This window comes from Musa acuminata, chromosome BXJ1-2 (assembly GCF_036884655.1).
Source record: "Musa acuminata AAA Group cultivar baxijiao chromosome BXJ1-2, Cavendish_Baxijiao_AAA, whole genome shotgun sequence".
NCBI lineage: Eukaryota > Viridiplantae > Streptophyta > Magnoliopsida > Zingiberales > Musaceae > Musa > Musa acuminata.
In genome coordinates, this window is record NC_088328.1 from 22,321,344 (window position 1) to 22,347,189 (window position 25,846).

Below are 25,846 nucleotides of genomic sequence, written 5' to 3' on the forward strand. Positions count from 1 at the left end.
ATCGGGAGTCTTTGATCTGAGCTGGTTGTCGAGGTCGGTCAAGCCCTTGCGATGGGGTGTCGGTGCCGGGGTGTTGATCAGCATCTTTTGATCCGGACACCGGTTAGTGGCTAGCCGTCTGGACGCTAGTCGACGACTCCAAGGTCAGAACGCTCGTGGCTCGAGGGTGGCCGCTTTCCTGCAAGAATGGCCTTCGTCGGGTGGTTGTCGACTGTGGCCCCTCCGACGAGCAAGTCAGCGGTGTGTTGATCTATTATTTTTTTCTCCCTTGGGCTGGATGCCAGCTCAGGGTTTTTATACTACTGTACGAGGGTTGGTCGTACGCGGGTTTGACGTGGTGACCGATCCTCGAGAGGTGAGATGGTACCTTCGTGCGGTTGCCATCCCGGGGTGCACGAAACAACGCCATGTGGCATCATCCCGAGCTTTCCGGGACAGGACGTACCAAGCAACGCCTTGGTACAGATTATGGCTCGGCGCGTGGGGGTGCTCCTCTTGCTGACATGGCTGTAGCATGACATAGCATCGATCATGACATGGCCTGGACCCAAATATACCAAATATATCATCGTCCCAGATAGCGTCGAACTCTTGGCACTCCCTGGTGGCTTTTCTTGGGGAGTGTCGGGGAGCCGGGATCGAGTCGACTAGGACCCTCTCCCTAGCCTGCATCCATCTGGGTAAGGGGCGAGGCAGGTATTACCTGATTGCCCGTAGCGGTTTTAAGATCAGCGGCGCTCCTTCCAATAACAAAGGTTGGAAGAGTCGCCTCTTTTTTGTCAGTTGTAGTCGGGGGTGGGGTTTTAGTACTGGATGGACTTCTCAAACCATCGACAACACACCCCCCCACCCCCCCCCCCCCCCCCGTTGCTTTTTGTCGGAGAAACATCGGACGTGAATTGGCTGAGAGGCATCTTGTCCTCTTCTCAGGCAATTAGAGAGATGATCGAGGAGTGGCTGGTTGAGGCGGGACTGAGCCCAGCCGCTGGGGGTATGGTTATTAGCATGTTATGGATTGTCTGCTCGTCTCGAGCTAGCTGATCGACCAGGCTTTTGCTTGCAGAGATGGTGGACCTCCAGTCGGTGAAGAAGACGCCTCACGCCAAGGCTGCCGCACCACCGTCTGGGGGTGGTGAGGGTTCTGGAGCTAGGGGTGCCTTGTAGAAGGGCACACCAAAAAGGACGTCGGGGTCTTCAGAGGTAGGTCGCCTTCAAAAGAAGGTGAAAACTACGATGCGGAAGACGTATGCGGGCTTGGCTGCTCGCGAGAGTGCCGCCCCAGAGTTGTCCGAGGCTGCTCCCCAAGGCGAGGGCTCGGGGAGCGTGAGAGGAAAGGGGGTGGCCGGATCGTCTGGCAATGACCCCTTAAAGAGGCCACTGGTGCGCCCAAAGTCGATGTTAGACCTGTGCCGCATCCATTCTCAAGCCGAAGGCGAGTGGTACCCAGTCTTGAGTATGGCCGATCTTCTTGTAGGGGAGCAAGGGACTCCCTATGCCTCTCAATGGGTGACTCTTACGGTCGACAATCGAATCTGGGCTGACGGGCCAACTGCCCAGGAGTTCATCCGGCGGGCGCTTCACCCGGCCATGGCCAAGGAGCTTTATTGCTCCTCCTTGGAGGCGCTGGCAGATCGAGCAACCAAGTCGTTTGTCTAGGTAAGTGGTGGTGCCCTTTCCTCGTTCGATTCTTCCTTCTTTGCGTGGGTCCTAATATCGATATTTGTGCAGGGTCAGCACTACACCATGGCGCTGATCGACCGGGTCCTCGATGCCGGGCGGGTGATCGAACGTCAGTCGGACGTCTATGTCGCTCTTCGCCTGGAGAACCTGGAGCTGAGGAGCAGATCTGGCCCGGAGGTTGTGGCTGCAGCCGAACAGCGCGCTTCAGCTCTGGACAAAGAGGTGAATCGCTTGAAGGCCGAGCTGGAGGAAAGCTGGTCCCACATCCGGATGTTGGATGATGAGTTGCTGACCCTCTCCCACGACGTATAGTTCGGCAAGTCTTCGGCTTGGGTCACCGAAGAGGTCCTGAAGGAGGAGCGGCTGGTGTTCCCCGAGAAGATCAAGGGGGCGATTGCTGAGTATAAGTCATCTGCCAGGTTTGAGCGTGGCCTGGTGAGGTCAGGGCGGGTGACATACGAGTTCGGGTATTGGGTGGCTTACGCTCGTTTTCGAGCGAGGTACCTGGACTTGGAACTGGAGTCGGATCCGTTTGCTAACCAGCTGAAGGATTAGAACATTGACATGTCGACAAACATTCCCTTCGATGACGGGCCCGAGACTCCTCTGAACTAAGGGTTGTATCTTTTTTTCTTTTGCTTTGGTCAAGTCGAATTTTGAAACTGTATCGCCCGACCACAATGTATATTTCTTTTCATCAATGAAAAACTATTGTTTCGGAATCCTGTCTTCTTGCCTTTCCTGATTGCGAATGTGTATGCTTCTCAATAACATGTGTCTTTTCGGCATCTTGACCTGTGTCCTTTACGGGTAGAACTTCTTTAAATTTACCGTATTCCATGTCCTTGGCAGAGGGTTTCCTTTCATAGTCTCGAGTCGGTAGGTCCCTTCTCAAACCACGTCGTAGACCCGATAGGGGCCCTCCCAGTTTGGTGTGAGTTTTCCTCTCGCTCGGGTCAGGTCGCTCACCTTCGCCTTTCGAAGGACGAGGTCCCCGACCTTGATCGGTCGTGGACAAACTTTGTGGTTGTACATCCGAGCTGTAGCCTTTTTTGTATGCCAAGGTACGTAGGTGTGCCTTGGCTCTTCTTTCTTCAAGGAGATCTAGGTTTGCTCATAGACCCTCCTCGGAGTCTTCTCGTTTGTAGTTGGTGGTGCATAAGGTCGGGAACACCATTTCAGGTGGGAGGACTACTTCGGTCCAGAATGCCAGGTTGAACGGAGACTCCCCCGAGGCAGTTTTGGGAGTTGTTTGCATTGCCCATAGGACGTTAGGAAGCTCATCAACCCAGGCTCCATACGCGCCCGAGACCATCTTCTTGAGGCCCTCTAGAATCGTCCGATTTATTACTTCGATCTGGCCATTAGTTTGGGGGTGCGCAACCAAGCTGAACTTCAATTGTATCCCATACGACTGATAATAGGTCTTGAACTTAGTGTTGTTGAATTGAGCTCCGTTGTTGGTAACAATAGCCCTTGGGATCCCGAACCGGGTAATAATGTTCTTCCATGTGAAGCTTTGAACTTGTTTCTCGGTGATGGAGGCTAAGGGTTCGGCTTCAACCCATTTCGTGAAGTAGTCGACCCCTACTATAAGGAAGCGTCGTTGTCCCGAAGCTGAAGGAAAAGGTCCAATGAGATTAAGTCCCCATTGGGCCAAGGGCTAGGTTGCCTCCATCGAGATAAGAGGAACCACCGGCTGGGGTCACAATCGGGCATGCCTTTGACATTGTTGGCACCACTGCACATATGATATGACATCTTGGCGCATGGTCGGCCAGTAGTACCCCTGTCTGAGAGTCTTGAAGGCCAAGGTTCGTCCCCCGATGTACTCCCCACAAATCCTCTCGTGGAGTTCGGTGAGGACCATTTCAGCTTCTAATGGCGCGAGGCAGCGCAAGAGAGGTTGAGAGAAAGCCCTGTGGTATAGCTTTCCACCGACCACGCAATTCCAGGCTTGGGTTCACCTCAATCGTCTTTCGACTATCGGGTCATCGGGCTTCGCCCCATCCTTCTTGAAGCGAAGGATCTCTTCCATCCAGTTTGGCAAGTCCTCTGTTTCGGTGACCTCGTGAGTTGGTATTATCAGCGTCGTTACGGATTCAGTTGCCGGGTTTGCCGCTAGGCTACGAGCGGAGGCCGATCTAGCCAACACGTTGGCCTATGTGTTCTGCGCCCGAGGTGTTCTAGTGACCGAGAGGCGGTTGAAGCGATGGGCAAGATGTTTTGCTTTTGTCAGGTATAACGCCATTGTTGGGTCCCGAGCTTTGTAGCTCCGATTGATGTGTCCCATCACCAGTTGGGAGTCGCTGAAGACTTCAAGGTTGCTCATATGCATCTCCAGAGCGAGGGGCAGGCCATGAAGTAGCGCCTTGTACTCGGCCTCATTATTGGTGGCCCAGAATTGTAATCGGAGCGATCTCTCGTAGGTTTCTCTAGATGAGTTCGACCCCGGCTGATTCGGCAGTGGCCGAGTCGTACACATGCAGGGTCCATGTGATGGGAGCACTCGACCTCTTCGGCTCCGAAAGTGATTTCAAGCTCGAGCTCGAGTCGGGGATGTTTCTCGACTGGGCTCCGGGCATAGGCCTTCCTTACCATTGAGCTGCTGCCGCCAACTGTCGGTCCTTCGGAGATGACGTCGATCTGCCTTTCGACGGGTCCTCTTGGGTATGGAGTTGCTTCCTAGGGTTCCTTGAGATAGCGCCCGAGGTGACCTATTCGGATCAAGTCCTTGATTTGATTATGGAGGTCGCGATAGTCTTCCGTGTCATGGTCGTAGTCTCGGTGAAACCTACAATATTTGGACCGGTCTTTGTGAGTAGCTTTCATGGGGTTGGGCTATCACAAGAGGCCCTTCTCCCTGATTTGGAGGAAGATCTCGATATGAGATGTGTTTAGAGGGAGAGGCGAGGGCCTTGGGAGTAGCATCTCTTGTCGGTCGGGCCTTCGGCGGGGTTGCACCGGGGCTGCTGGGGTCATTCCTCGGGATTGTTCTGCCCATGGCCTTTTTCTATCCATGCACTTTCCTGCCACCAAAACTTTGGCGGCGATGAACTGGTTGGCGCGCTGAAGCATCTCGGGAATGATTGATGGCGGCTTCTCGATCAACGACCAGAAGAACCTTGAAGGCTTCAAACCCATCAGAAACGCCTGCATGATTAAAGAGGGATGAGCATCCGGGAATCCCCGGATTTCAGTGGTGAAGCGTGCCACAAACTGAGAGAGTGACCTGTCTTCACACTGGGACAAAGCGAGCAAGGTGGCCATGGAAGTCCTAGGTCGTACATTGGCGAGGAAATTCTACTCGAACTCTCTTGCGAGTTGGTCGAAAGATGAGACCGAGGACGGGGCGCAGCCGGTTGAACCATGCTCGTGCCGATCCCCTGAAGGTGGTTGGGAATGCCCAACACATTAGGGCATCAGAGGTGCCATAGAGGGCCATCTGAGCCCGAAATGTGGCAACGTGCTCTGTGGGATCGGAGCCGTCGTCGTACATCTCCAACACCGACAGCCTGAAGTTGAGGGGTATAGGCTTGTCCTATATTTCCTGAGTAAAGGGGGATTCGCCCGAGCTACCTTCGCCCGACTCGCCCTGCAACTTTTGGAACTCACGCTGGAACTCGTCCAAGCATTGGTTGACCCAGGATAGCTGGATCCTGAACGAGTCATCCGCCGAGTCGGAGGATATGGTGTCAGGCTTGGAGCGGGGTGGAGTGATTCGGTAGGGTGCGGGTATGCTCTGCTCGAGTAGACCTCTTGGGTCCATCGTCTGATCTCGGGCTTCTCCCATCCTGACCTGCTCCTTGCTCGGCCTTTGCCATATCGGGTCGATCGGGGGAACCGCTAGCTGCATGATCTGGGGAATGAGTGGGACGATCGTCTGCATCATCCCAGCCATTGCCTGTACTTGCTTGGTCAGGCTGAGGAACACCTCGGGCGACACGGCCGAGGGTCCCTTGGTAAGTCCGGGGGGCGACAACCTCGGGTTGTTAAATAAGCGCCATTAGTGATCTGGCGTCGAGGCCGGGATCCCCCCATCTTTGAGGACGGGGAGAGGCTGATCTTCGGGCCCGATAAAGGGGTGATCGCTCAGTGGTTCTCCGTGGGGTGAGCTCCTGCAGGATGCTCCTACGACATGACCCTCCTTCTAGCGCCAAAAATATTGTTGAACTGATGTGCCATGGCTGATGAGTCAGCACGGCCCGGTCCACGAGTCAATGTCGGGAGTCTTTGGTCAGTTGAGCTGGTTGCCAAGGTCGGTCAAGCCCTTATGATGGGGTGTTGGCGCCGGGGTGTTGATCAGCGTCTCTTGATCCGGACGCCGGTTAGTGGCTCGTAGTCTGGACGCTGGTCGACGACTCCAAGGTTGGAACGCTTGTGGCTCGTGGGTGGCTACTTTCCTGCAAGAATGACCTCTGTCGGGTGGTTGCCAACTGTGGCCCCTTCGATGAGCAAGTCAGCGGTGTGTTGATCTATTCTTTTTTTCTCCCCTGGATCGGATGTCGACCCGTGGTTTTTATACTACTGTACGAGGGTCAGTCATACTTGGGTTTGGTATGATGACCAATCCTCGAGAGGTGAGATGATACCTTCGTGTGGCCATCGTCTCAGGATGCACGACACTATACGATTATGGCTCGGTGCATGAGGATACTTTTCTTACTGATATGACTATAATGTGATATAACATCGATCGTAACATCATCTGGACCCAAAATAAAATATATCTTATCTTACGGTCTACGTTGCATGGTGCAAGGGAGGAGGACAAAAAAGAAGGGAAGGGAGTGTATCTTTTAAAAGTGGGTCAAAAGAAGAGTTGACGGTACCAAAGTGTAAGACTTTTTTTAGTGGTCAGAGAGGGCGGCCTTCTTTTGCTCTCGTCAAGAACCGAGGACTAGTCACATCAACTACAGCAGTCACTGATTCCACCTCAAAGCATGGTAATGGCAAGTGATCCCCATCACCCATGTCTACAAAACTCTCTCTCTCTCTCTCTCTCTCTCTCTAAGCATGGTAATGGCAAGTGTTCCCCATCACCCATGTATACAACTCTCTCTCTCTCTCTCTCTCTCTCTCTCTCTCTCTCTCTCAAAGCATGGTAATCGCAAGTGATCCCCATCACCCATGTATACAACTCCCTCTCTCTCTCTCTCTCTCTCTCTCTCTCTCACACACACACACAAAATATTCACAATATCATTTTTTGACAAACCTATTTCAACTCCTTGGACCCAATTATAACAAATATATATTAAGATTTTCTTGTAATTATATACTTGTAGAAAATAGACATATGATTGTCACTATTATTATGTCTTAATCTCCAGAACAGTACTTTAGAAACCACCGCCCGAACTCTTTATCTTCTTCATACATAAGATTAGATTTGCCAGCTCTCATGCATAGGGCAGCAGTTCCTCGGAGTATGCTCATTCCTAACCTCATCTTGCTGTCTGCAATCCTCAGAAAGCATGAGTTCTAGCAGCGCATTCTGATGCCACCGAGGAAGCCACTGCCGTCGAGACGTGGAAGCAATACGAATCATGGTGGTGGTGGAGAACACGAATCAGAAGCTGCAACAGCATATAGTAGTTTTATCTTCATCTCAATCGGAACAGATAGAAAGAGGGTTGCGGCGGAGTGATGGAATAACAAGGCAACTTGCTGCCGCTCATGCTGATGGTATAGCAATTTACGACCATTGGTATCGGATTCCAACTCCCTTGGCTCGTCTTGAGATGCTTATCAGTATGTGCTTCCTGATCCGAATTCTTCGTGTTTCTTGGTTCAACCTTCAAATGATTCGAGAAGAAGTTGGGATATCATAGGCCTCAAAAGAGAAAACATTTGAGGCTCCGACCTAACCTTAGAAGCTTGCCATTGGCAACTCCTTTGTCCTATCGACAACCTCCTCTGTTCCACCTTCAAGTCCATCGAAGTCGAGTCCGACCGCTCAACAGCTCAAACGATCAAGTCCTTAAAGCCATGACTTTGTAATATTAATCAAACTTACCGATTAAGATAACTGAGGATGAAGACGAGGTAAGCAAGAGGGAAAGGGAGAGAATCTTCTTTCAGAGATCGAAAGCCTAAATAGCAGCATCATGATTGAATGTTATAAGTCTTCGTCGCTCCTCTTCTAAACGCATGAATTATCAGTATTGGTCAGAAGTAGCACTCGGTAGATCAACTGTGGGACCCATGTTCAGCAGCCAATGGGAAGACGTAACGCGTCCACGGTCCATGATGCCTCGCCCTTTGCGTCACTGTACTCTTCGTCCTTGCGACGAAGCAAAAGGAGGTAAAAGAAGAGGGAGGGGTTCGCCTCGGCTTCGTCTGTGACTTGTACATGCAAAGCCAAGAAGCCATCATTACCGTCACTCCTCTTGGTAGATTGGAGAGCGGAAGGAAACGCCGAGGACGGTGGTCGGTAAGTGCTTCAGCTCAGTAAGAACTCTGGAGTGACGTACGTAGGGATGCATGAAGCCATCCGTGTTGTTCATACGCAGTGCCTACGGAAACAAGAGAACAGTTGCTTTAGGCAGAAGCTATATGCTCACCGGTCATTTCGATCTCGTAGATCAGATAAATGAACTCCCCGAAGAAGTGACATGGTAAGGAGCTATCCGAGAAGAGGGATTCCTCATACCTTAACTTGTTCTCACAAAGTCTGATTCCTCATACGTGTCGAGCTCACGAAACCCTAATATACTGCCCCATCATTCCATCGAACGGCCCTGCAAATCCAGCGGCCATCTCATGCATGACGCCCTCTCCATGCTCGACAGGTGTCCGCCTTGTTCTCGGACGTGCACGCCCTACCAGAATTATTGCAGGTGGAATCATCCGAAAGCGAAAGAAGGAAAGCAAGAAAGAAACATGCTTCTTATCACAATGGATCGCAAGCAAGCTATAGGAGCAGGTAGTGGCAGCGCACACAAGAACCATCAGGAGACGTGGAAAGAGTGGGAAGAGGAGAGATCACATACACCATGGGGAGAGGGAGGGTCGAGCTGAGGAGGATCGAGAACAAGATCAACAGGCAGGTGACGTTCTCGAAGCGGAGGAGCGGGCTGCTCAAGAAGGCCTACGAGCTGTCCATCCTGTGCGACGCCGAGGTCGCGCTCATCGTCTTCTCCAGCCGCGGCAGGCTGTTCGAGTTCTGCAGCAGCGCCAGGTGCCATGAGAACAACTCGTATATCGACTCTTTCTTCTGTCTGCTGAACTTTCAGCTTTATTTCCCCTCTTCTTGCTGCCAACACACGACTCAGTCTTACACCATCTCATGCTCCTGGGTGATGAGATGAAACTTCATGTACGACCTCCTTTGTTGAGTAGGTTACCTGGGTGTTGCTGCTTATCTTTATCTGTAGATCTCAGGAGGCCCTGTTCCATTTCAGTTTCCTAGGTTTTCTTGTCTGCTTTCTCTTATATTTTTGCGAGAATAGGTTGGGTATTTGATGTGCTTCTTGTCCTTTGAAGGATCTGATGGGGATTCTCTATTATTGGTCAACAGATCTCTCATCACCACTGCATATTTATTGGAACTTAATATCCTTGGCCTGTTCCCATCAGTTCTTTACCCTTTGTTTCTGATAGCTGGTTGTATCAGCAAGAATTATAGGCATATCCTACAGTTTCTGATGAGTCTCCTGTCACCAAAAAACCATGTATGAGACACTAATCATGTAGAAAATTATTAGCAGCAATCATCAATTCCAAAAATATTATAGAACTCTTGATTCAGGTTGAGAAAAGGAGGATAATAGCCTTAATTTCTTCTTCTTTTGTTTTTTTGTTTTTTTTGCAGGAAGAGAATAGCCTCAATTCATTTCAGTGATAATTAATGGAATGAAAAGGAATTGATTCAGAGAGTCAGATAAGATATAAAGGACTTAAAACAGAGAAGACATTAGCTTTAATTTAAGTTAATTCATATTTATATATATATATATTTTTCCATTTGATGGAGTGGTGGATGCCATTGAATCACTACTTATGTATGAAGCACCAACTGGGAATCTTGAAGAACACAGAAGAATCTTTTTTACATATGTACAGCCATAGTATGGCTTTTGAGATATGAATGCCAGACATTTTTGAACATCTGAAAAATAAAATAACACTTACCTGAAAAACTTAAAAATCATCAAACCACTGAACCTGCTAAATATATGAAACTTTTTTCTCTCTTCTATCAGACTGTTGATCTTTCCATTCCTTCAGTGGCAACATGAATTTAAACCAATCTTCTTACTACTGCTACACCAAGTGGTCTCAGTTGAGACATATATGATCTATGCCAAATGATTTATTTAATATGTTACTGGCAATAATACTAGTCTATCTTGACACTTAAGTTACCAACAGCCACTATCATTATCTTCAGGTCAAATGGTATGCTCAACTCTCAATTCATGAGTTCCCTTTCCATGATCAGGTGAAATAGAACATGACCAAAAGAACAGAATTCCACCTCACTTTGTAGAAAAGTATTACCACTTGGAGTTGTAAGCTTCTGTTCTCATGGTGTCTTTAGGAGAAAGTTATCTTTAATGATCTTCTATAACATCAATTTGATATGCTTAGTCAAACCATTTTACCTTTGCTAATTCATTCTTAGTCATGGCTTGGATATAATTGGGAGACTACATCCAGTAAATTATGATTAGTATTTCTCTACCAGACAATTTTGCTAGGTTATATGAACACATGTTTTCTCCTTCACACAGCCTGCTTAAAACAATCGAAAAGTACCGAAGGTGCAGCTATAATGCATCAGAAGCCATGGTTTCATCGAATGACACACAGGTGACTATCTCCATCACAGGTTTATCTTCATCCCTTCTGTATCCATTTCTTGGTATGACATCTGCTAACTGTGTTTGGTGAAACATACTGCAAGATCTGCTCATGAAACTTCATAGGGCTCTATTTTCATGTTCTTGGGGATGTTATACAATAATCATGGCATGTTCTACATTGTGCTTCTTTGTAGAAATATGCGTGTCGATTTGAGTATACAAAACTCATAGTTAGTTTCATAAGAAATATCATGGATTTGCCATGTTCTTCCAAGTATGTATCCTCATGTGGTGTGTGATCTTTGATTTTGCTTGACTCGATCCTGACGACGCTTGTATGTTTCGACCGAAAGCAGAATACTTACCAGGAATACCTGAAGATGAAAACACGAGTCGACTATCTACAACGATCTCAGAGGTAGTGTTTGAGGCTGTACTTTGATGAAGGTTCTCTGTTGTTTACCGCAGTATAAGTTCATACCGTAGTCGCCATTTCTGCAATTGATACGTTGAGAAGTGTTCGGTAGTGACTGATGCGTTGTTCATGTCATTGCAGAAACTTTCTTGGTCAAGATTTAGATGCCCTAAACATTAAGGAGCTCGACCAACTCGAGAATCAAATCGAGACGTCCCTAAGGCACATCAGATCGACAAAGGTGCTTATCGAGAATAGATACTGTGTTCGATCCATAATCGCATTGCTTGTGTGACAATTACATTTTGACTTCATCATCATGCATAATAGGATACCGCTAGACTTGCACTGTACCACAAACAATGAAAGATTGCAGAATTAGGATTTGTGGGAGAAGAATTAGGAGGTTTGAAGCTAAATTTCCTTCTAAACGTTTACCATGTGGGATGGATTAAGCCGATTTCGATTCATTATCATCACAAGTATCATCCCAAATAAGCTTGTCATTTCGAGAGCAATGAGTTCGAGTGTGATTATTGTTGACCATGAAAGTTTAAGCTGCACATTACGACATCATGCAATGCCTATGATATTAAAGCTTGGATCCTAACATTTCTTGAAAGAAATCATTGTGTTTGCTGGTGACAGTGATGTGATTATGTCAAACATAGAGGAAATTAATCTCATGTTATGTGTGATATTGATGCTTTTGTACATGCTTACAGACCCAAGTAATTATTGATCAGCTAACCGATCTCAAATATAAGGTAAATTTACTCCGCCTAGTAGTTTCATTCTAATTTCCATGATCAATATGGATGTTTTTGATCCGATCAGAAGTTACCTATGTGTAGGAACAGATGTTGCAGGAATCTAACAACATTTTAAGAACGAAGGTAGAGAAGCAATATGCCTGATGGCAATTGTTTTCGGCTAATGCTTAAGATCGACATCGTCATGTCGATCTAAGTTGCCCACCTCATCATTTCAATTCATGTTAGCACAACCAAGTTAATGGATTAGGTTTTTGCTTCTTGATGTCAGCTGGAAGAAGTTGGTGCAGAGAATTTGCTCTCGCTCTCATGGCTAAGTGGTGGCAGCCACAGTGCCGATGAGCCTCCTCGAATAGAAGATTTCTTCCAACCTCCAGAGTGTGACCCTTCGTCGCAAACCGGGTAACTAATGTTCCGTCTTCGAATTAACTTGGTGGATCAATGAGAATGTATAAGACTCAAACTGTAATGTAATAATTCTTTGGCTAATGTGGATTTGCAGATGCAGTCAGGTTTGCACAGATCTGTCGAACAGCGAAACGATGTTGCAGGATGTTACTGGGCTCGTCGCTCGGTTGATGTGAAAGGATGTTACGATGATCTCCACTGATACTTTTTTTGTTTCGACTATTTGTCATCAAGTATAAGAAGACCAGAAGGATAAGATCTTTGTGTTGATATATGTTGCAGATCAAAATCTAATATGCAAACTAAATAATTGTTGGCATAAAGGTAAGTGTGCTTCTCTACGGTGTGTTCATGCATTTGATTTGCTGGATGGATGTGTGATCGGTTCATGTGGTTTCGTGGAGCTCTAAGTTGGAAGGAAAGAATACAAGAGATGTGAAACATGTTTGATGGATGCATGATTGCATGCTGTTCTTATTATTTTGAAGCTCTAAATTAATTGTTGACTCGCTCATATGTAAATTGACTGGGAAGATTGCAAGATTGACTTTCTCAAGAAAAATCGATTTTTCTCGGATATTGTTCTTAGAAAATTTTGACTTCTTCCAAATAATAACTAGTTTGATTACCTTAGAATATCATGCATTTTTCTTTCATAAATACAAAAAATATTTGATATTGTACGTTAGAATTTTTCTTTCATAAATCAAAATATCACTGTCAACATCTTTCGTGATTGATCTCTCTTTATCTATTGAAAATCATTCAAGCGAAGTCATGGGATCATAACTCCCACTATAGTGTAACCTTTGGTATTTCACATCATTATTATTATTATTATTATTATTATTATTATTATTATTATTATTATTATTATTATTATTATTATTATTATTATTATTATTATTATTATTATTATTATTATTATTATTATTATTATTATTATTATTATTATTATTATTATTATTATTATTATTATTATTATTATTATTATTATTATTATTATTATTATTATTATTATTATTATTATTATTATTATTATTATTATTATTATTATTATTATTATTATTATTATTATTATTATTATTATTATTATTATTATTATTATTATTATTATTATTATTATTATTATTATTATTATTATTATTATTATTATTATTATTATTATTATTATTATTATTATTATTATTATTATTATTATTATTATTATTATTATTATTATTATTATTATTATTATTATTATTATTATTATTATTATTATTATTATTATTATTATTATTATTATTATTATTATTATTATTATTATTATTATTATTATTATTATTATTATTATTATTATTATTATTATTATTATTATTATTATTATTATTATTATTATTATTATTATTATTATTATTATTATTATTATTATTATTATTATTATTATTATTATTATTATTATTATTATTATTATTATTATTATTATTATTATTATTATTATTATTATTATTATTATTATTATTATTATTATTATTATTATTATTATTATTATTATTATTATTATTATTATTATTATTATTATTATTATTATTATTATTATTATTATTATTATTATTATTATTATTATTATTATTATTATTATTATTATTATTATTATTATTATTATTATTATTATTATTATTATTATTATTATTATTATTATTATTATTATTATTATTATTATTATTATTATTATTATTATTATTATTATTATTATTATTATTATTATTATTATTATTATTATTATTATTATTATTATTATTATTATTATTATTATTATTATTATTATTATTATTATTATTATTATTATTATTATTATTATTATTATTATTATTATTATTATTATTATTATTATTATTATTATTATTATTATTATTATTATTATTATTAGAGACCTATGAATATTATAGTTATGAAAGATTAATGATTAATATTAGTGGTAAAAAAAATATAAAGGAAGACTAAAAAATTTTAAAAGTAACTATAAATAAAAGTTTAAGTACTTTAAACTTAACTGTATATATAATTTTTTATATATTTTAATGATGACAAGAGATTCATATACCTAACTCTAAATAATTAGGACTTATGATTTTATTGTTGTTATTATTATTATTATTATTAGATAAAATATTTAAAAAATCTAAAATTTTTGCTTTTCCTTCACAACATTCTTTTTTTGGTTTATTCTTATATGGGACTTCTTAATTTTTTTAAAATGAGATTATTCTTGGTCTCCATCCTTCATTCGTCGATTATGTCATGTCTTATTGCCTTCGCCCTTTATTTGTCATTGCCACCATAGAGCCCAAGGTGAGCAGTCTCTCAAGAGGTGACTAGCATCAATGAGGGATGTGACAATGATTGCTAATAAGGAGGATATGAGAAGGGGATAAGCTATCGAGGGTCAGAAAGTGATCGTGGGGGGGCTATATGCGATGGAGATTTAGGGCCCAACTAAGAATTGTTGTGTGTGGCTCGACACCTTTAACATCGTTGCTTATTGGTTTCATAACCTCTAGGGTAAGACCAACTTCTTTTACCTATGCTCCCCTTGGTGGCGATGTAAGCACAATATCCTTCAACCCATTATCAATATCGTCGAGTCTTCCACCTTACCTAAAAGGTTTTCCCAAGAGACCATTTACCTCGATTATCATGACGGATGATGAGTAGAGGTGATTGGGTGAAGGCATGGCGATAAGGGCGTGACGACAATGACGAACGAGGGGTAGAGGTGATGGAGCGAAGGCGTGGCGACAAAAGCACACGAGGGGTAGAGGTGATGGGGTGAAAATGATGATCGATAGGGTAGAAGTCAAGGGTAATTTATCTTTTAGAAAATAAGAGGCTTTGTGCTCTAAGAATAAGCTACTGAGGAAAAAGTAAAATTTGAGGGATTTTTTTGAAAAAAGAAATTTCCTTTTTTGATTTTATTTTGTTAACTTCAGCAGCAAATTTCAAATGCTGTCACCTTCGCAAACGCCACAACAGTCTTCTGCATCACATCCTTCTCGCCTCAAATTGCGTGTCTTACCAGCCACATAATAATATTTAATTTAATATTAATAATAAATCATCACGAAGTGTTCCCCTGCATTTGAAAGAGAAACAAAATGACTTGCAGCTTCATTTACATGCCCTCATCTCTGTCCTGTCTTACCCTAAACCTTCACTCTTCAGCGACGCCACTCTTCGATCCATCGAACCAAAGTCACTTGCTGCAGTGGGCGTAAAGGAAGGCGTCGACCTCCGTAGCCCCCATCAGAGCACTCGCCAGCTGATCTCTCTGCAAGTGCGCCTCCAAAACCTGCTCTTGCACCGCTCTCAGCTGGCCCTGCAGCTCCTCCACGCACCTCTGCAGGCACAGAACGATTCCAGCGCATCCATACACGGGGTCCTGCAGCCTTGCATGAGCTTCGTACACCATGCTCTTGATTGCGTCCTCCTTCATCCCTTCCTTCACCACCTGCACCGCCATCGCCAGCATCATCTCCATGCAGGCTAGCAGAAGATAAAGAAGCAGGGGATTGAGTTACCACGTACTTGAAGCATCTTGACGACGTTGCTGGCTCCGAACACCTTGTGCACGCTGGCGAACTTGTCGGGCTCGTCGGCCGGAAAGTACGGCGCAAGCAGGCATCCGTGGTCGCACTTCCGGTGCAGCGTTCGACAAGCAGCGCAGGGAAGATCCAGCCTCGCCCGTTCCATCACCACCTTCTGCTCCATGTACATGGAGCTGCCTTTCTGCTATGGTCAATATATATAAGCCTGGATCATGTCGATGCTCACATTTAGCACTGTGGACTGAGAGTCGAGCTGAGGAAAAATGAGGCATTGTGGAGGCCCAGCAGAGAGAAAAAAGTAGCCACTTGAAGGGGAGAGTTCATCTCCATTCTTTGACGGTCCTCCAAACCTAAGTATTAGAGTTATTAATCACTTGGCATTATGTGAGTTATGTTAGGCGCATTGATAACCATGTACGTGGCCTGATCTTGATCTCCTCGATACTTCCAAGCTAAACCACTAGTAGGAGTAGCTCAGGAATTCCTGTTGAGTGCATGTATGTGTGTGAAGGTTTCAGATGATTGGTGAGACCGAGTTCGGCACTTGTCATTTGGCTGAGAGTGTTTTCTGGTATCGGTTTTGTCAGGCAGCTGCAACTTTCAACGATGCAAGTCTCTGCATTGGGACAGGACAGCAGAGAAGGAAGAGCGCAGAGATCTCTCTTTCATGATTGTGAAGAGAGATGTTGTTTTCTTTCGGATCACAGGCGATGATTGTTCCACACGATTCGGTCAACAGCACTTGCTGAATCATCTATGCATGGCGAGATCAGTGTCGCCTGAAGCTTTTGTATGTGGACTTGCATCAGATGAGCAGAAAAAGCTGACCCCAATCGATCCATATCAGTAGCAACAGAGACAAACTTTTGTCTGTAATTATATATATATATATATATATATATATATATAATCATTTTATTAAAGAATAGAAGAAAATAAAAATCTGACCCAATAAAAATGATGAGGATGGTTTAGAAATTAGAATAATTGTCTAAAATAAATATTTACTTTAAAAGCCCATTAAAGACGGCCCAAACCCATATTTCAAGAAGAAGAAGAAGCCCAACTAAGTGCACCGTCTCTTCTTTCACTTGTTTTCCTTCTCGGGATCACTTCTCATCCGCACTCGGCTATCGAACACGGGTGGGCATGGCCTTGGCGGCGCACCACCTTATCCGATGCCCTCCCCTGGCGACGGTGGCGCCGGCACTGGTGAGCTCGAACGCCCTCCACTGCCACACCCGAGGCGTCTTTTCTCGTCTCCACCTGACTACCTCCCTAATTTTCTTTCTCTTGTTTCGTGTCTCCCGCAGAGGACGGAGCGGCTTCCCCGTCTTTGCTCGATCCGCGGCGCCTCCGAAAAATCTCAGGTTCCTCCGATCCCTCTGCGTTGCTCTCATCTTTATTGGACCTGCAGAAAGATCCTTTCTTTGTGTTCTGGTATCAGGATTCCGGGGAAGGTGGGAACCGAAGGCGGATTTGGCGGCGCCGAAGACTGGTACGACCATCGGATTGGATTTAATTCTTATTTCTATGATAAATTTGCAATATTGAGTTTCTCATTTCAAGATTAGCATTTGTTTGTGCGGATTTGAGCTGCAAAGATTGATGCTTTAATTCTCAAGAATTATTGTCTTTGGTTTAGTACAAGCGACTCCGTTAGGGTTGGTGAAATGTGGGGTCTAAGGTACAAGATTAAGAAGAGCACGCTGGAGATCGTTGGCGATGATAGTATTCTGCTTAGGAGAATTGTCAGTGTTTTTTCGCTCTGAAGATGTTTAGGAAAATCTATAAATAGGAAAGCAAACAGATTATTAGACGCTTTAGAGCTTTTCAGGGCATTACTTCATCTATATATCTTCTGAATCACAGAAGCAGCCTCTCTGGGAATTGCATCAGTGGGAAATTGGACCATCCTTTTTGGTTTCATTTTTTTTTTCTTTTACTTCTTAATCATTCATTCTTTCACTTTCTTTTGCAATTCTGTGCCTAAAATAAACAAACTGTGAGTAATTATAGCGCTTCATTCTCCATTCTCCATTCAATCATGCATCTCAATTTCATTGCTTGAGATTAGGTTGCAATCGATAACTAGAACTTCGTTCGTGCAAATTGGCCATATTATCTTAATAAAGCTCCTCTTCTTGCCTTACTGTTTGCTCAAACTTTAAGCTAGTAAGAATGTTGATTATCGATTGCAAGATCATGAAAGCGGTCCTTCTTTCACCACTCACTATCTGTCAAAAATTGATGAAGTTCTTGTCATGATTTTTTTGCCTTTTTGAGGGTTTTGGATAGAGATCAATAAATAACTTGAAGCAGGACAACAAGGACACGTAGGTGATATGTTCGATCATCTTCGTAACTGATTGAATTCGTTCTCTATGTCGTCAGGAGTATCTGGGAAGTATATGCACTGTATGTTATGGACTCTGGTTATGGAGTCAATGCACTGTATGTTAGATTCTTCACCAACTGCATCTTGATTGCACCATCTTATCCTACATTTGCAATACCATTCATTTGCCTTTCTTATTTATGTTTATGTGTGGATTAATCATGAGGATCGAGTCTGGTCATGTAACATTCTTTGGTGTTGATGATTAATTTCTCAATTGTTAATATCATCAGCTACAAATAAATTATTTCTTCTAAAATCATTTGGTGTTCTTTAGATACTTCCTGTTGGTTCCTTGTAAATCATGTCAATCTTTTGAGCTTTAGAAGTAATTATAGCGAGGATCAAGTCTCCGTTATCATTCTTTAACAATATTGTGCAGTTTGAATGATGAATTATGTGCAACATTCTATCAATGGACATGGCACTTACAATTAAGCTAAAAGCATGCATGTGTTTGCTGCTTTCAGACAAAGAACGATGACAAGTTGCGCTACAAGATGGATCGGATCCCTTTCCTGGAAGAACAGGTGAGAAAGATAAGAGAAAATGGGAAGGTAATGTCCATGGACATTGAGAAGCTGATGCTTTCGGAGGAGAACAGGTTTGATTTTGTTAACGAGGTGGCCGCAGAGGCAACTTCCTACATCGAGGCAAATCGGGACGAGTATGGATCCAAGAAGGCCATACTACATGTGCTCAGCAACCGTATGAATGAAGCCGGATTTGAACGCCCAGAGGCGTACTTGGAAGAGGACCCCTTCAGGCCCGGACCCTCCTATTTGAAAGAACTTGACACTTAGCTTGTTTTTGCTGCTTATTATCATTAATCTGGTAGTAGCATGCCTTGTCTACATTCTTATGTTTGCCGAACATTTTGTTTCTCAACTGTTTAGTATTTATGTTAGAAGAAAAAAAAGGAAGATTCTACCTTCAGAGTTGATCTTTTGAGGATCATTTCGAATTAATAGCGAGTTAGTAAAGAGGTAACACGAATAATCAGATTGTCGTAATTATTTGGAGACGGCTATATGGACATTTTGATAGGATTCAGTTATATAAAAAACATCTTTAGTTATATTATAAATATTTAAATTTTTGTTTATAATTTTTATTTTTATTTTGTATTTTTCCTCTTTCTCTCTTCGTACTACTATTTTATCTACTATAAAAATATACTTAATTATTCATGAAAATATTTATTTTCTTATTTTTCCTAATATTTTCATACATGCATAAACCAAAAAAGTTGAATATTGGATTTCATCAATAGTTTGCTTTTGTTAGTTCATTAATCATCTTTGATCCATCTTGATTAACATGTTCTTGAATATAAATCAACTTTTATTTACTTTTTGACACAGGTTGAATATTTTTATTACAAAACAACTTTTATTTTTACATAATATATGTATTACTTATTATTTATATGTTTTTTTTATCAAAAATACAGTTCCATTTATACGTGAATTATACAGAACTCCCAAGTACGGAATACACTTTGTGATTCATCTGCCAAAGCCGATTCTTGTTCCCGCTACAAAGAAAGGCAACAAAACGCAAGAGGAACAATACATCAAGATACAATAGAAGTCAGATTTCCAGTTATTCTAATAGTTTTTTATCATCTTGTAGTCTCATTTTCTTTTATCAGCAACCAATGTATCTATATATTGATAAGTTAGTACATGATCAGTGACTGTACATTGATAAATCACCTCGCTGTTCTTGTCCAAAGAGATCACTGGGGTGATAGAATAGCTTGAACTGCAGCTCTGAGATGAAACGTAAGTCAGATATCATCAGCATCATCAGTTTCATCATCCCAGTCCAATTTGAAAGAATTAGCGGACTCTATCAACTCTGTGAGCCCAGTTAAATCCTCCAGGTAGGTTGGGTGGTCAATGGCTTGCAAAATGAACTCTGTTCCTCGTCTCCTCAACTCGGACACCACCTGCAACAGGCAAACAGCACAAACGTCTGAGAGAAATAAACAGATATAGACATCCATCCGTGTACCATCACAAACATAAGTAGTTTGCAACCTTTTCAACGGTTTAGAATTCCATAAACCTCATTTTATCTAGCCTAAATTAGTTATTCACTTTTTGCAGTGCAAAGGAGGATCAGCACCAACACATCTCCCTGGTTGACCGATTATTCAACAGAGAAGGACCATAGCAGAAAACTCTAATGATTTGGAAAGACCGAACCAGTAATAACAAGCACATTTTTCAGCACAAGGAAAATTAAGGGGTGGGAAATGACTCACAGTAGTTGAACAGGCTGTGCAGCTGTTGGATGCATGGCCAATGAGCGTCACTTGAGAGTATTGAGGAAGTAAGCCTCGGATCTGATGCGGCAAAATACCAAAAGGTTGCTCACTGGAGCTCATAATGGAGTTGGCAATCTCACCTGGAGCATGTATCCTGGAATGAAGCAATTGTACCATCCACAAGTCATTCTAAGAACCAGTAAAACACTGCTAGTAAATTCTAGGTGCATGACTGATGTCCCATTACTGTGGAAATCAATTAGTAGTTGAGAAATGTACCCATTTGGATGATGCAGAAGTCCCACCAAGAGTTCCACTGCTAAAGCAGATGCTATGGGTGCAAGCCCAGGACGTGTGACAGTGCATTGCTGATCTAAAGTGCGATTGGACGTTGACTGCATAATGAGCAATGAATTAAACAAGGAAAACAGTAGCATGATTAAGATCATTGTGACAAAAAAGATCTAACAATGAGCATCTTTAGAGAAGCCACTAGAGTGAGTTACATCAATAGGAGCAACTACATCGCCACAGAAGTAACATCCTAAGCGCTGCCCTCCATTTCCATCCACTGTAGATAAGCTGTTTGTCTGATCTGATACAGAGAGTGGACCAGCTCCATGACGCATAACCAAGTAACTGTCGAAGCCCAAAGCTGCAGTGATAGCAATCTGTAGGACACCAAATAGAAGCCTACTTGTCAACATTGATATCGTCTCATCAGAACAAAGCAGTCGATCTAGTAATCAGCAAAGCTAACCAAGATGAAATATAGTTGTGAGAAAAATGTCCTCAAGGTCAGAACACACACAGATGTATTGAATATTAGTGATTTTTTTCAAAAATCTATAAACTCTCACAAGTTGCAATGATATTTTCATGAATTCTCCTACCTCCTTCCTCTACATACTTTTAGGTATGAACAGAATCATCTTAATTTGTTCACCACAGATAATGAAAGATGCATTTTCAGCTACCTATCCAAAAGTCAGTTCCAATCATCACTTGCTAATAGATGGCAAACTATTCAAGGACATGGTCATAATTCTATTTGGCATTTCTACCTCATCAGGGGACTATCTTAGCATCTTTGCCACCAATATCTTCATTTATATATCTCTCTCTACCTTCATCAACAATAGAATGCCTATGATGAGGATGGCTAAATTAAAAGAACATGTTCTATAATATCGAGACACAGAGACCCAGAAAAACAAATTTAACATAACATCAGGATAGCAGTCATTAAAAAGCTATTAAGAGACATATAAAATCCCAAAATATCAATAAAAAGAGCAAGCCTTATTGTTAAACACTTCTAGCTGCTACAATATCATTAGAACCAATCAGACAACTTTTCTGGTCATTAGGAAAAACAAACCCACTTTGTTCTCACTTGCACAAAGCAGTGCGGGAAGCCATCTGCTTTCTCTTGTATCGGTCAGCAAAAATGTCACATCATGGGAAGCAATCAGGTCCCTTAGTCGTTCGCAATCTTCAAGCACGCGAGCTACTTCATTGGTAGGCACAGGATGTCCTGGCATTGGTATTGAAAGTGTTACACCTTCTGCCTCCTGCAAATATGAAATAGTCAGCTGGTACAATGATATTAATTCTCTTTATCCAGATAGCACAAACAAAGGAGCAATAAGACCCACCACAGCTGGAAATATACGCTTCAGAGTTCTAGCTGCTGCAACAGCTTTTAAGCTGCCACCATCAAGGCAATCATCTAATGTATATAAAGACTGTCTGACAGGATTAGACATAGCTACTAGGCCACTATCTAGTAGTGTTATCTTCCGCACACCCCAGGCCTGTTAATAAACCTAACAACATTAAGTATACAGAAAAACAATGAAATATAAATTAAAGGCATGGACAAGCTACTGACCATAAGCATGCGAGCAACCTGACATCCAAGGGTACCAGCTCCCAGTAGTAGACATCTAACACTGGACAAGGTACCTAAATCTAAAGATGGTAATGTACGCCATCTCATTAGCTTTAAGTTCAAATCTGCAGCAGATACAGCCAACCTGCAGGTATGAAAGAAATTTGAGCATCCTTGCTTCATAATAGTCTCTCTTTCTCTCGCTGGGATTCCAGATAATGCGCCTTATGAAGAAATACCTCTCCGGATTCATGGATTCTGCAAGGTTTATGCTCTTGGGTTTTGGCTCCCATCCTACAGCTTTAGGAACACACTGTGGGTCTCTACAGTCTACAAGAACAACAAATGTTGAGGCAACTCAGGCCACAGGGTAGGCAAAGTATATGTTAGAATGATGATCTTAAACGATTGAAAAGAAAGCAGCAGCTATCCATCGTTTGTTCCTCTACCTTTTGATGGTGAGATCACAGCTTCACCAACAAGGGATAAGCCCATATCAGCAAAACCACGTTTCTCACGGTAGCACAAAAACTGGATCTTCCCATCCTGACATCTCAAACTAATGAATGCAAGATAGTTACGAAGAGGCCATCCAGGATTATCTAGACGACAGCTTGGATCATAAAAACCGAACAACAACTGTACCAATACAAAGTCCAACAGTGTCAAGTTAGACAATGCTTCATGTTCGGAGATTAGCTGAGAAATAAATTTAAAACAAGACAAGATGCACTCTATCATGAGAACATTTTTGCTATAAGCAGCACACAGTAACCATCGACAACAAAGTTACAAGATGTAGTTCTACTGAAAATCTAGATAAGAGTCAAAATTAGATGACCTTCCCAATGAACATACCTTTTGACCATCATCTTGGCAGGCTTTCCAATCCTTCAACTGTCTAATAGTGGCACATGAATTTGATGCTATGCTGACTAAGAAGTATAGCACACCTGTATGGCGCATGGAAGAATGACATATCAGCATAACAGATTAATTCATTTGTAGCTTATATAATCGAGATAGATAAACTTAACACCCATGTCAGATAATATCCAAAAATTTAACCTGTCGTCAAGCTTGAATTGCGCCATTCATTCAGTGCTGCAGACAATGATTGAGCCTATTGTACCAAAACCACAGATCAGGTAATGTTAACTTGTCAAGCCTTTTTTACAATATGTCAAAAGACCCTTATCTGTGTACTGTAGTACCTCTCCCTGATTAAACACCTCTCTAGCTGGTTGAAGATTGAGTACCACAGCAGGAGGACCAACAACCAAAGCAGGGAACGCCAACCAGTGAAGAAAGTTCCATTTCTTCAGATCAGCAAATGAGATGATAAAGAATCTTGAAAGCACTGCACTATCCTCCTCTACCTTTCCAGAATGGATGTCATCCAATATCTAGTAACACAAAATATAAAGGTCAGAAAGTGAGACACAAGAAATGCATTTTTTTTCCTAGATCTTCTATTTTCGTAGTTCATCAATGCAAAAAGATTCATATGAAGCAGTTAGATATAAGAACTAAATAGAGCAACAATTCACTTCCAAGTCCTAATAAGAAAATAAAGTTATTCAACGTATAGATATTATGGAGGAAGAGCACCTTTTTTGCTTCCTTTTTCAGCAGGGAATCTCTATCAAGGGCCTTGAAGCTCTCAAATGTGTTCATGTTGTAAAGAGTTCCAGGAACAGGGCATCTATTCCGATTACCATGAGCCCTTTCAAGTGAAAACTGTAGCTCTTTGAAGTCAGATGGCAATGACTCAGCAAGAAGTGTCAGGCGGTTTGAAACCTTGGGATGTGAACAGGGTGAATAGAAACCTGTCAAAGAGAGTATTATTGAGTAATGTAAGTACTATTTTTCATCTAACATTTTTCACCATTCAAAATAAAATTGAACAAAATTTGAAACTTTGACTTGTTCTGATAGTCAAAAGGAGATAGGCTATTGCAACTGCACTATAAGAGAGAAATGAACTACATGATTTCTTAGTATTTATGACATATAACATACTAACTCATCTTAATCCTCGTTGTAAACATATATTTCTTTCACATCAAGTTGATCGCTGGGGTCAAGTTAAATTCACTTTGATTCTTGCAGAAGAGCGCACAGTGCTATGCCTCTTTCGAATATGAAAGCATGGAAAGAACTCAATTGCATAAGAAATATGCAAAATATAAAATCTATCAGAAAAGGACTGCTAAGAATTACTAAATACATGCAATATATCACCAACATCTATAGTACACGAAAACGGACCCGCGGTCGGATCATAAACAAACTAGGGTTCATCAACGCGGGCAATTTACTCGGATCAACAGACGGAAAAAGACAGCGAGAAGAAGGAAGGAAGGAAGAGGCGTGCCCGTGAGAGGGATGGGGGATTGGTCGAGGCCAAGGGAGTCGAGCTTGAGGGAAGAGAGGCGATGCCAGAAGCCCTCGTCCACCAAGCTCTGGAACGGATCGAACTGGAGAATTCGCCCCGACCCTTTGTCGGATGACGAGGAGGAGGATGAGGACACCACCGAAGACGAAGAAGCCATTGCTCTCCCCCCAATCGACCCGCGATCTCGGTCTCTACTCTCCTCTCCCCCGCTTTGCAGTCTTCGACGCTAGCGTATTATTTATTATAAACGGAACACAAGCCTTGAAGAAAAGGACTCAAAAAATACTTTGTCTACCGACAGTACAGTTACTCACTTCACATACCTTGATCTCATTAGAGGAGGAGCCCGCAGACGTGTCCGGTTGGGCTCCACATGTTATCGCACCCACTCATCACGCGAGAAGCCGATATGGTAAACACGAATCCGAGATGGACCCAGATCGCAACATATACTCGGTTTCGGATAACGTAGTGCGTTGAGACTCTGTAACCGTTGGATACAAAGTGGCAAGAGCTCTTTGAGATTCGTGGGAACCCCGGCTGGAGGAGCAACCCAAACATGATTCCTCGTGTAACAAAGCATCGAAGGATCGTGATATAGGAAGGTGGTGTGGCTGTATCAACTGCAAGATTCCAAAGATCTCTAGCCCGTTCTCCCCATTCAACTTATCGAAAGAATTGGACAATTGGTACGATGTAAGCTGTCTTCGATCTTGACAGAAACCGATGCCAGACTACTACCAAGTTTCAGATGAATCGGAGGAGAAAACCCAGGTCAGAACGCATCGGAACAGAGAACAAACAACTGGTGGGCAGCTTGCTTACTTGCTTGTATGCATGTTGCACAACACCATGGCTCAGTTTAACTATGACACCAGCCATCTATAGAAAGCTTGCCTCTTTCGAGTCTCCCTGCTCGGAGTGAAGTGGCCAAAGCTTCACAGGTTTGCCAACTGTGCCTGCGGTCGGAGAGACATAGCACCCAAAGCAGCAGCGACAAGAACCACCGCTGGCGCACGAAAGGCTCGAGAATTGAGCTGCTACAGGCGTCAGGCATACCGATCCGTGGCACCAACCTTCCGATTCCGAAGTCCTTGCAACCTCAACACTTGCAGCAAGTCCGAGCTCTGTGTTCTCCTTCGAAGAAGAGGCATCTCCGGACCAAACATGATCGTCGTCGTCTCCGGCACATCCACCTTCGCCTCCTCGCT

At 42.4% G+C, this 25,846-nt stretch overlaps 4 protein-coding genes across 8 annotated transcripts; 2 read left to right on the forward strand and 2 right to left on the reverse strand.

The window, feature by feature from the left end:
• Positions 1 to 8,587: 8,587 nt before the first annotated feature.
• Positions 8,588 to 12,427, forward strand: LOC103973368 (MADS-box protein EJ2). 4 transcript variants are annotated; one of them, XM_009387921.3, is made up of 8 exons: positions 8,588 to 8,863; positions 10,419 to 10,497; positions 10,847 to 10,908; positions 11,047 to 11,146; positions 11,631 to 11,672; positions 11,760 to 11,801; positions 11,950 to 12,080; positions 12,181 to 12,427. In XM_009387921.3, exons 1-8 carry the CDS (start codon positions 8,679 to 8,681, stop codon positions 12,260 to 12,262), a joined length of 723 nt encoding a protein of 240 aa, XP_009386196.2. In that variant the 5' UTR covers positions 8,588 to 8,678; the 3' UTR covers positions 12,263 to 12,427. The 4 variants fall into 4 exon arrangements, with proteins under 4 accessions (XP_009386196.2, XP_009386205.2, XP_018676547.2 ...); XM_009387930.3 differs by having other exon boundaries at positions 11,766 to 11,801; XM_018821002.2 differs by lacking the exon at positions 11,760 to 11,801.
• Positions 12,428 to 15,149: 2,722 nt separating this feature from the next.
• On the reverse strand, positions 15,150 to 15,956 carry LOC135612598 (LOB domain-containing protein 1-like). Its single transcript, XM_065109068.1, has 2 exons — positions 15,651 to 15,956; positions 15,150 to 15,573 (listed from the first exon to the last, which is right to left on the reverse strand). Exons 1-2 carry the CDS (start codon positions 15,837 to 15,839, stop codon positions 15,319 to 15,321), a joined length of 444 nt encoding a protein of 147 aa, XP_064965140.1. The 5' UTR covers positions 15,840 to 15,956; the 3' UTR covers positions 15,150 to 15,318.
• Positions 15,957 to 16,731: 775 nt separating this feature from the next.
• LOC135598719 (protein PLASTID TRANSCRIPTIONALLY ACTIVE 7-like) lies at positions 16,732 to 19,004 on the forward strand. 2 transcript variants are annotated; one of them, XM_065092982.1, is made up of 4 exons: positions 16,732 to 16,882; positions 16,984 to 17,040; positions 17,118 to 17,168; positions 18,539 to 19,004. In XM_065092982.1, the coding sequence occupies exons 1-4, from the start codon at positions 16,820 to 16,822 to the stop codon at positions 18,869 to 18,871; spliced, it is 504 nt and encodes a 167-aa protein (XP_064949054.1). In that variant the 5' UTR covers positions 16,732 to 16,819; the 3' UTR covers positions 18,872 to 19,004. The 2 variants fall into 2 exon arrangements, with proteins under 2 accessions (XP_064949054.1, XP_064949044.1); XM_065092972.1 differs by having other exon boundaries at positions 16,984 to 17,168.
• Positions 19,005 to 19,650: 646 nt separating this feature from the next.
• Positions 19,651 to 24,865, reverse strand: LOC135598716 (ubiquitin-like modifier-activating enzyme atg7). Its single transcript, XM_065092959.1, has 14 exons — positions 24,615 to 24,865; positions 23,849 to 24,066; positions 23,452 to 23,643; positions 23,306 to 23,360; positions 23,096 to 23,190; positions 22,687 to 22,876; positions 22,477 to 22,567; positions 22,238 to 22,382; positions 22,002 to 22,160; positions 21,729 to 21,917; positions 20,850 to 21,014; positions 20,623 to 20,738; positions 20,341 to 20,497; positions 19,651 to 20,022 (listed from the first exon to the last, which is right to left on the reverse strand). Exons 1-14 carry the CDS (start codon positions 24,790 to 24,792, stop codon positions 19,861 to 19,863), a joined length of 2,112 nt encoding a protein of 703 aa, XP_064949031.1. The 5' UTR covers positions 24,793 to 24,865; the 3' UTR covers positions 19,651 to 19,860.
• Positions 24,866 to 25,846: the final 981 nt, after the last annotated feature.

What these genes read in the sequence shown, in the direction of transcription:
- LOC135612598 (XM_065109068.1), bottom strand. Translation starts at nt 15,839, where the DNA reads ATGTACATGGAGCAGAAGGTGGTGATGGAACGGGCGAGGCTGGATCTT. An exon ending in ACGTCGTCAAGATGCTTCAA is followed by an intron (nt 15,574 to 15,650) that starts GTACGTGGTAAC and finishes ATGGCGGTGCAG; the next exon opens with GTGGTGAAGGAAGGGATGAA.
- LOC135598716 (XM_065092959.1), bottom strand. Translation starts at nt 24,792, where the DNA reads ATGGCTTCTTCGTCTTCGGTGGTGTCCTCATCCTCCTCCTCGTCATCC. An exon ending in AGGTTGCTCGCATGCTTATG is followed by an intron (nt 22,161 to 22,237) that starts GTCAGTAGCTTG and finishes GTTTATTAACAG; the next exon opens with GCCTGGGGTGTGCGGAAGAT. An exon ending in GCACAGCCTGTTCAACTACT is followed by an intron (nt 20,023 to 20,340) that starts GTGAGTCATTTC and finishes TGCCTGTTGCAG; the next exon opens with GTGGTGTCCGAGTTGAGGAG.
- LOC135598719 (XM_065092972.1), top strand. Translation starts at nt 16,849, where the DNA reads ATGCCCTCCCCTGGCGACGGTGGCGCCGGCACTG. An exon ending in CGACGGTGGCGCCGGCACTG is followed by an intron (nt 16,883 to 16,983) that starts GTGAGCTCGAAC and finishes TGTCTCCCGCAG; the next exon opens with AGGACGGAGCGGCTTCCCCG. An exon ending in TTTGGCGGCGCCGAAGACTG is followed by an intron (nt 17,169 to 18,538) that starts GTACGACCATCG and finishes TGCTGCTTTCAG; the next exon opens with ACAAAGAACGATGACAAGTT.
- LOC103973368 (XM_009387921.3), top strand. Translation starts at nt 8,679, where the DNA reads ATGGGGAGAGGGAGGGTCGAGCTGAGGAGGATCGAGAACAAGATCAAC. An exon ending in TATCTACAACGATCTCAGAG is followed by an intron (nt 10,909 to 11,046) that starts GTAGTGTTTGAG and finishes ATGTCATTGCAG; the next exon opens with AAACTTTCTTGGTCAAGATT. An exon ending in GGCACATCAGATCGACAAAG is followed by an intron (nt 11,147 to 11,630) that starts GTGCTTATCGAG and finishes ACATGCTTACAG; the next exon opens with ACCCAAGTAATTATTGATCA.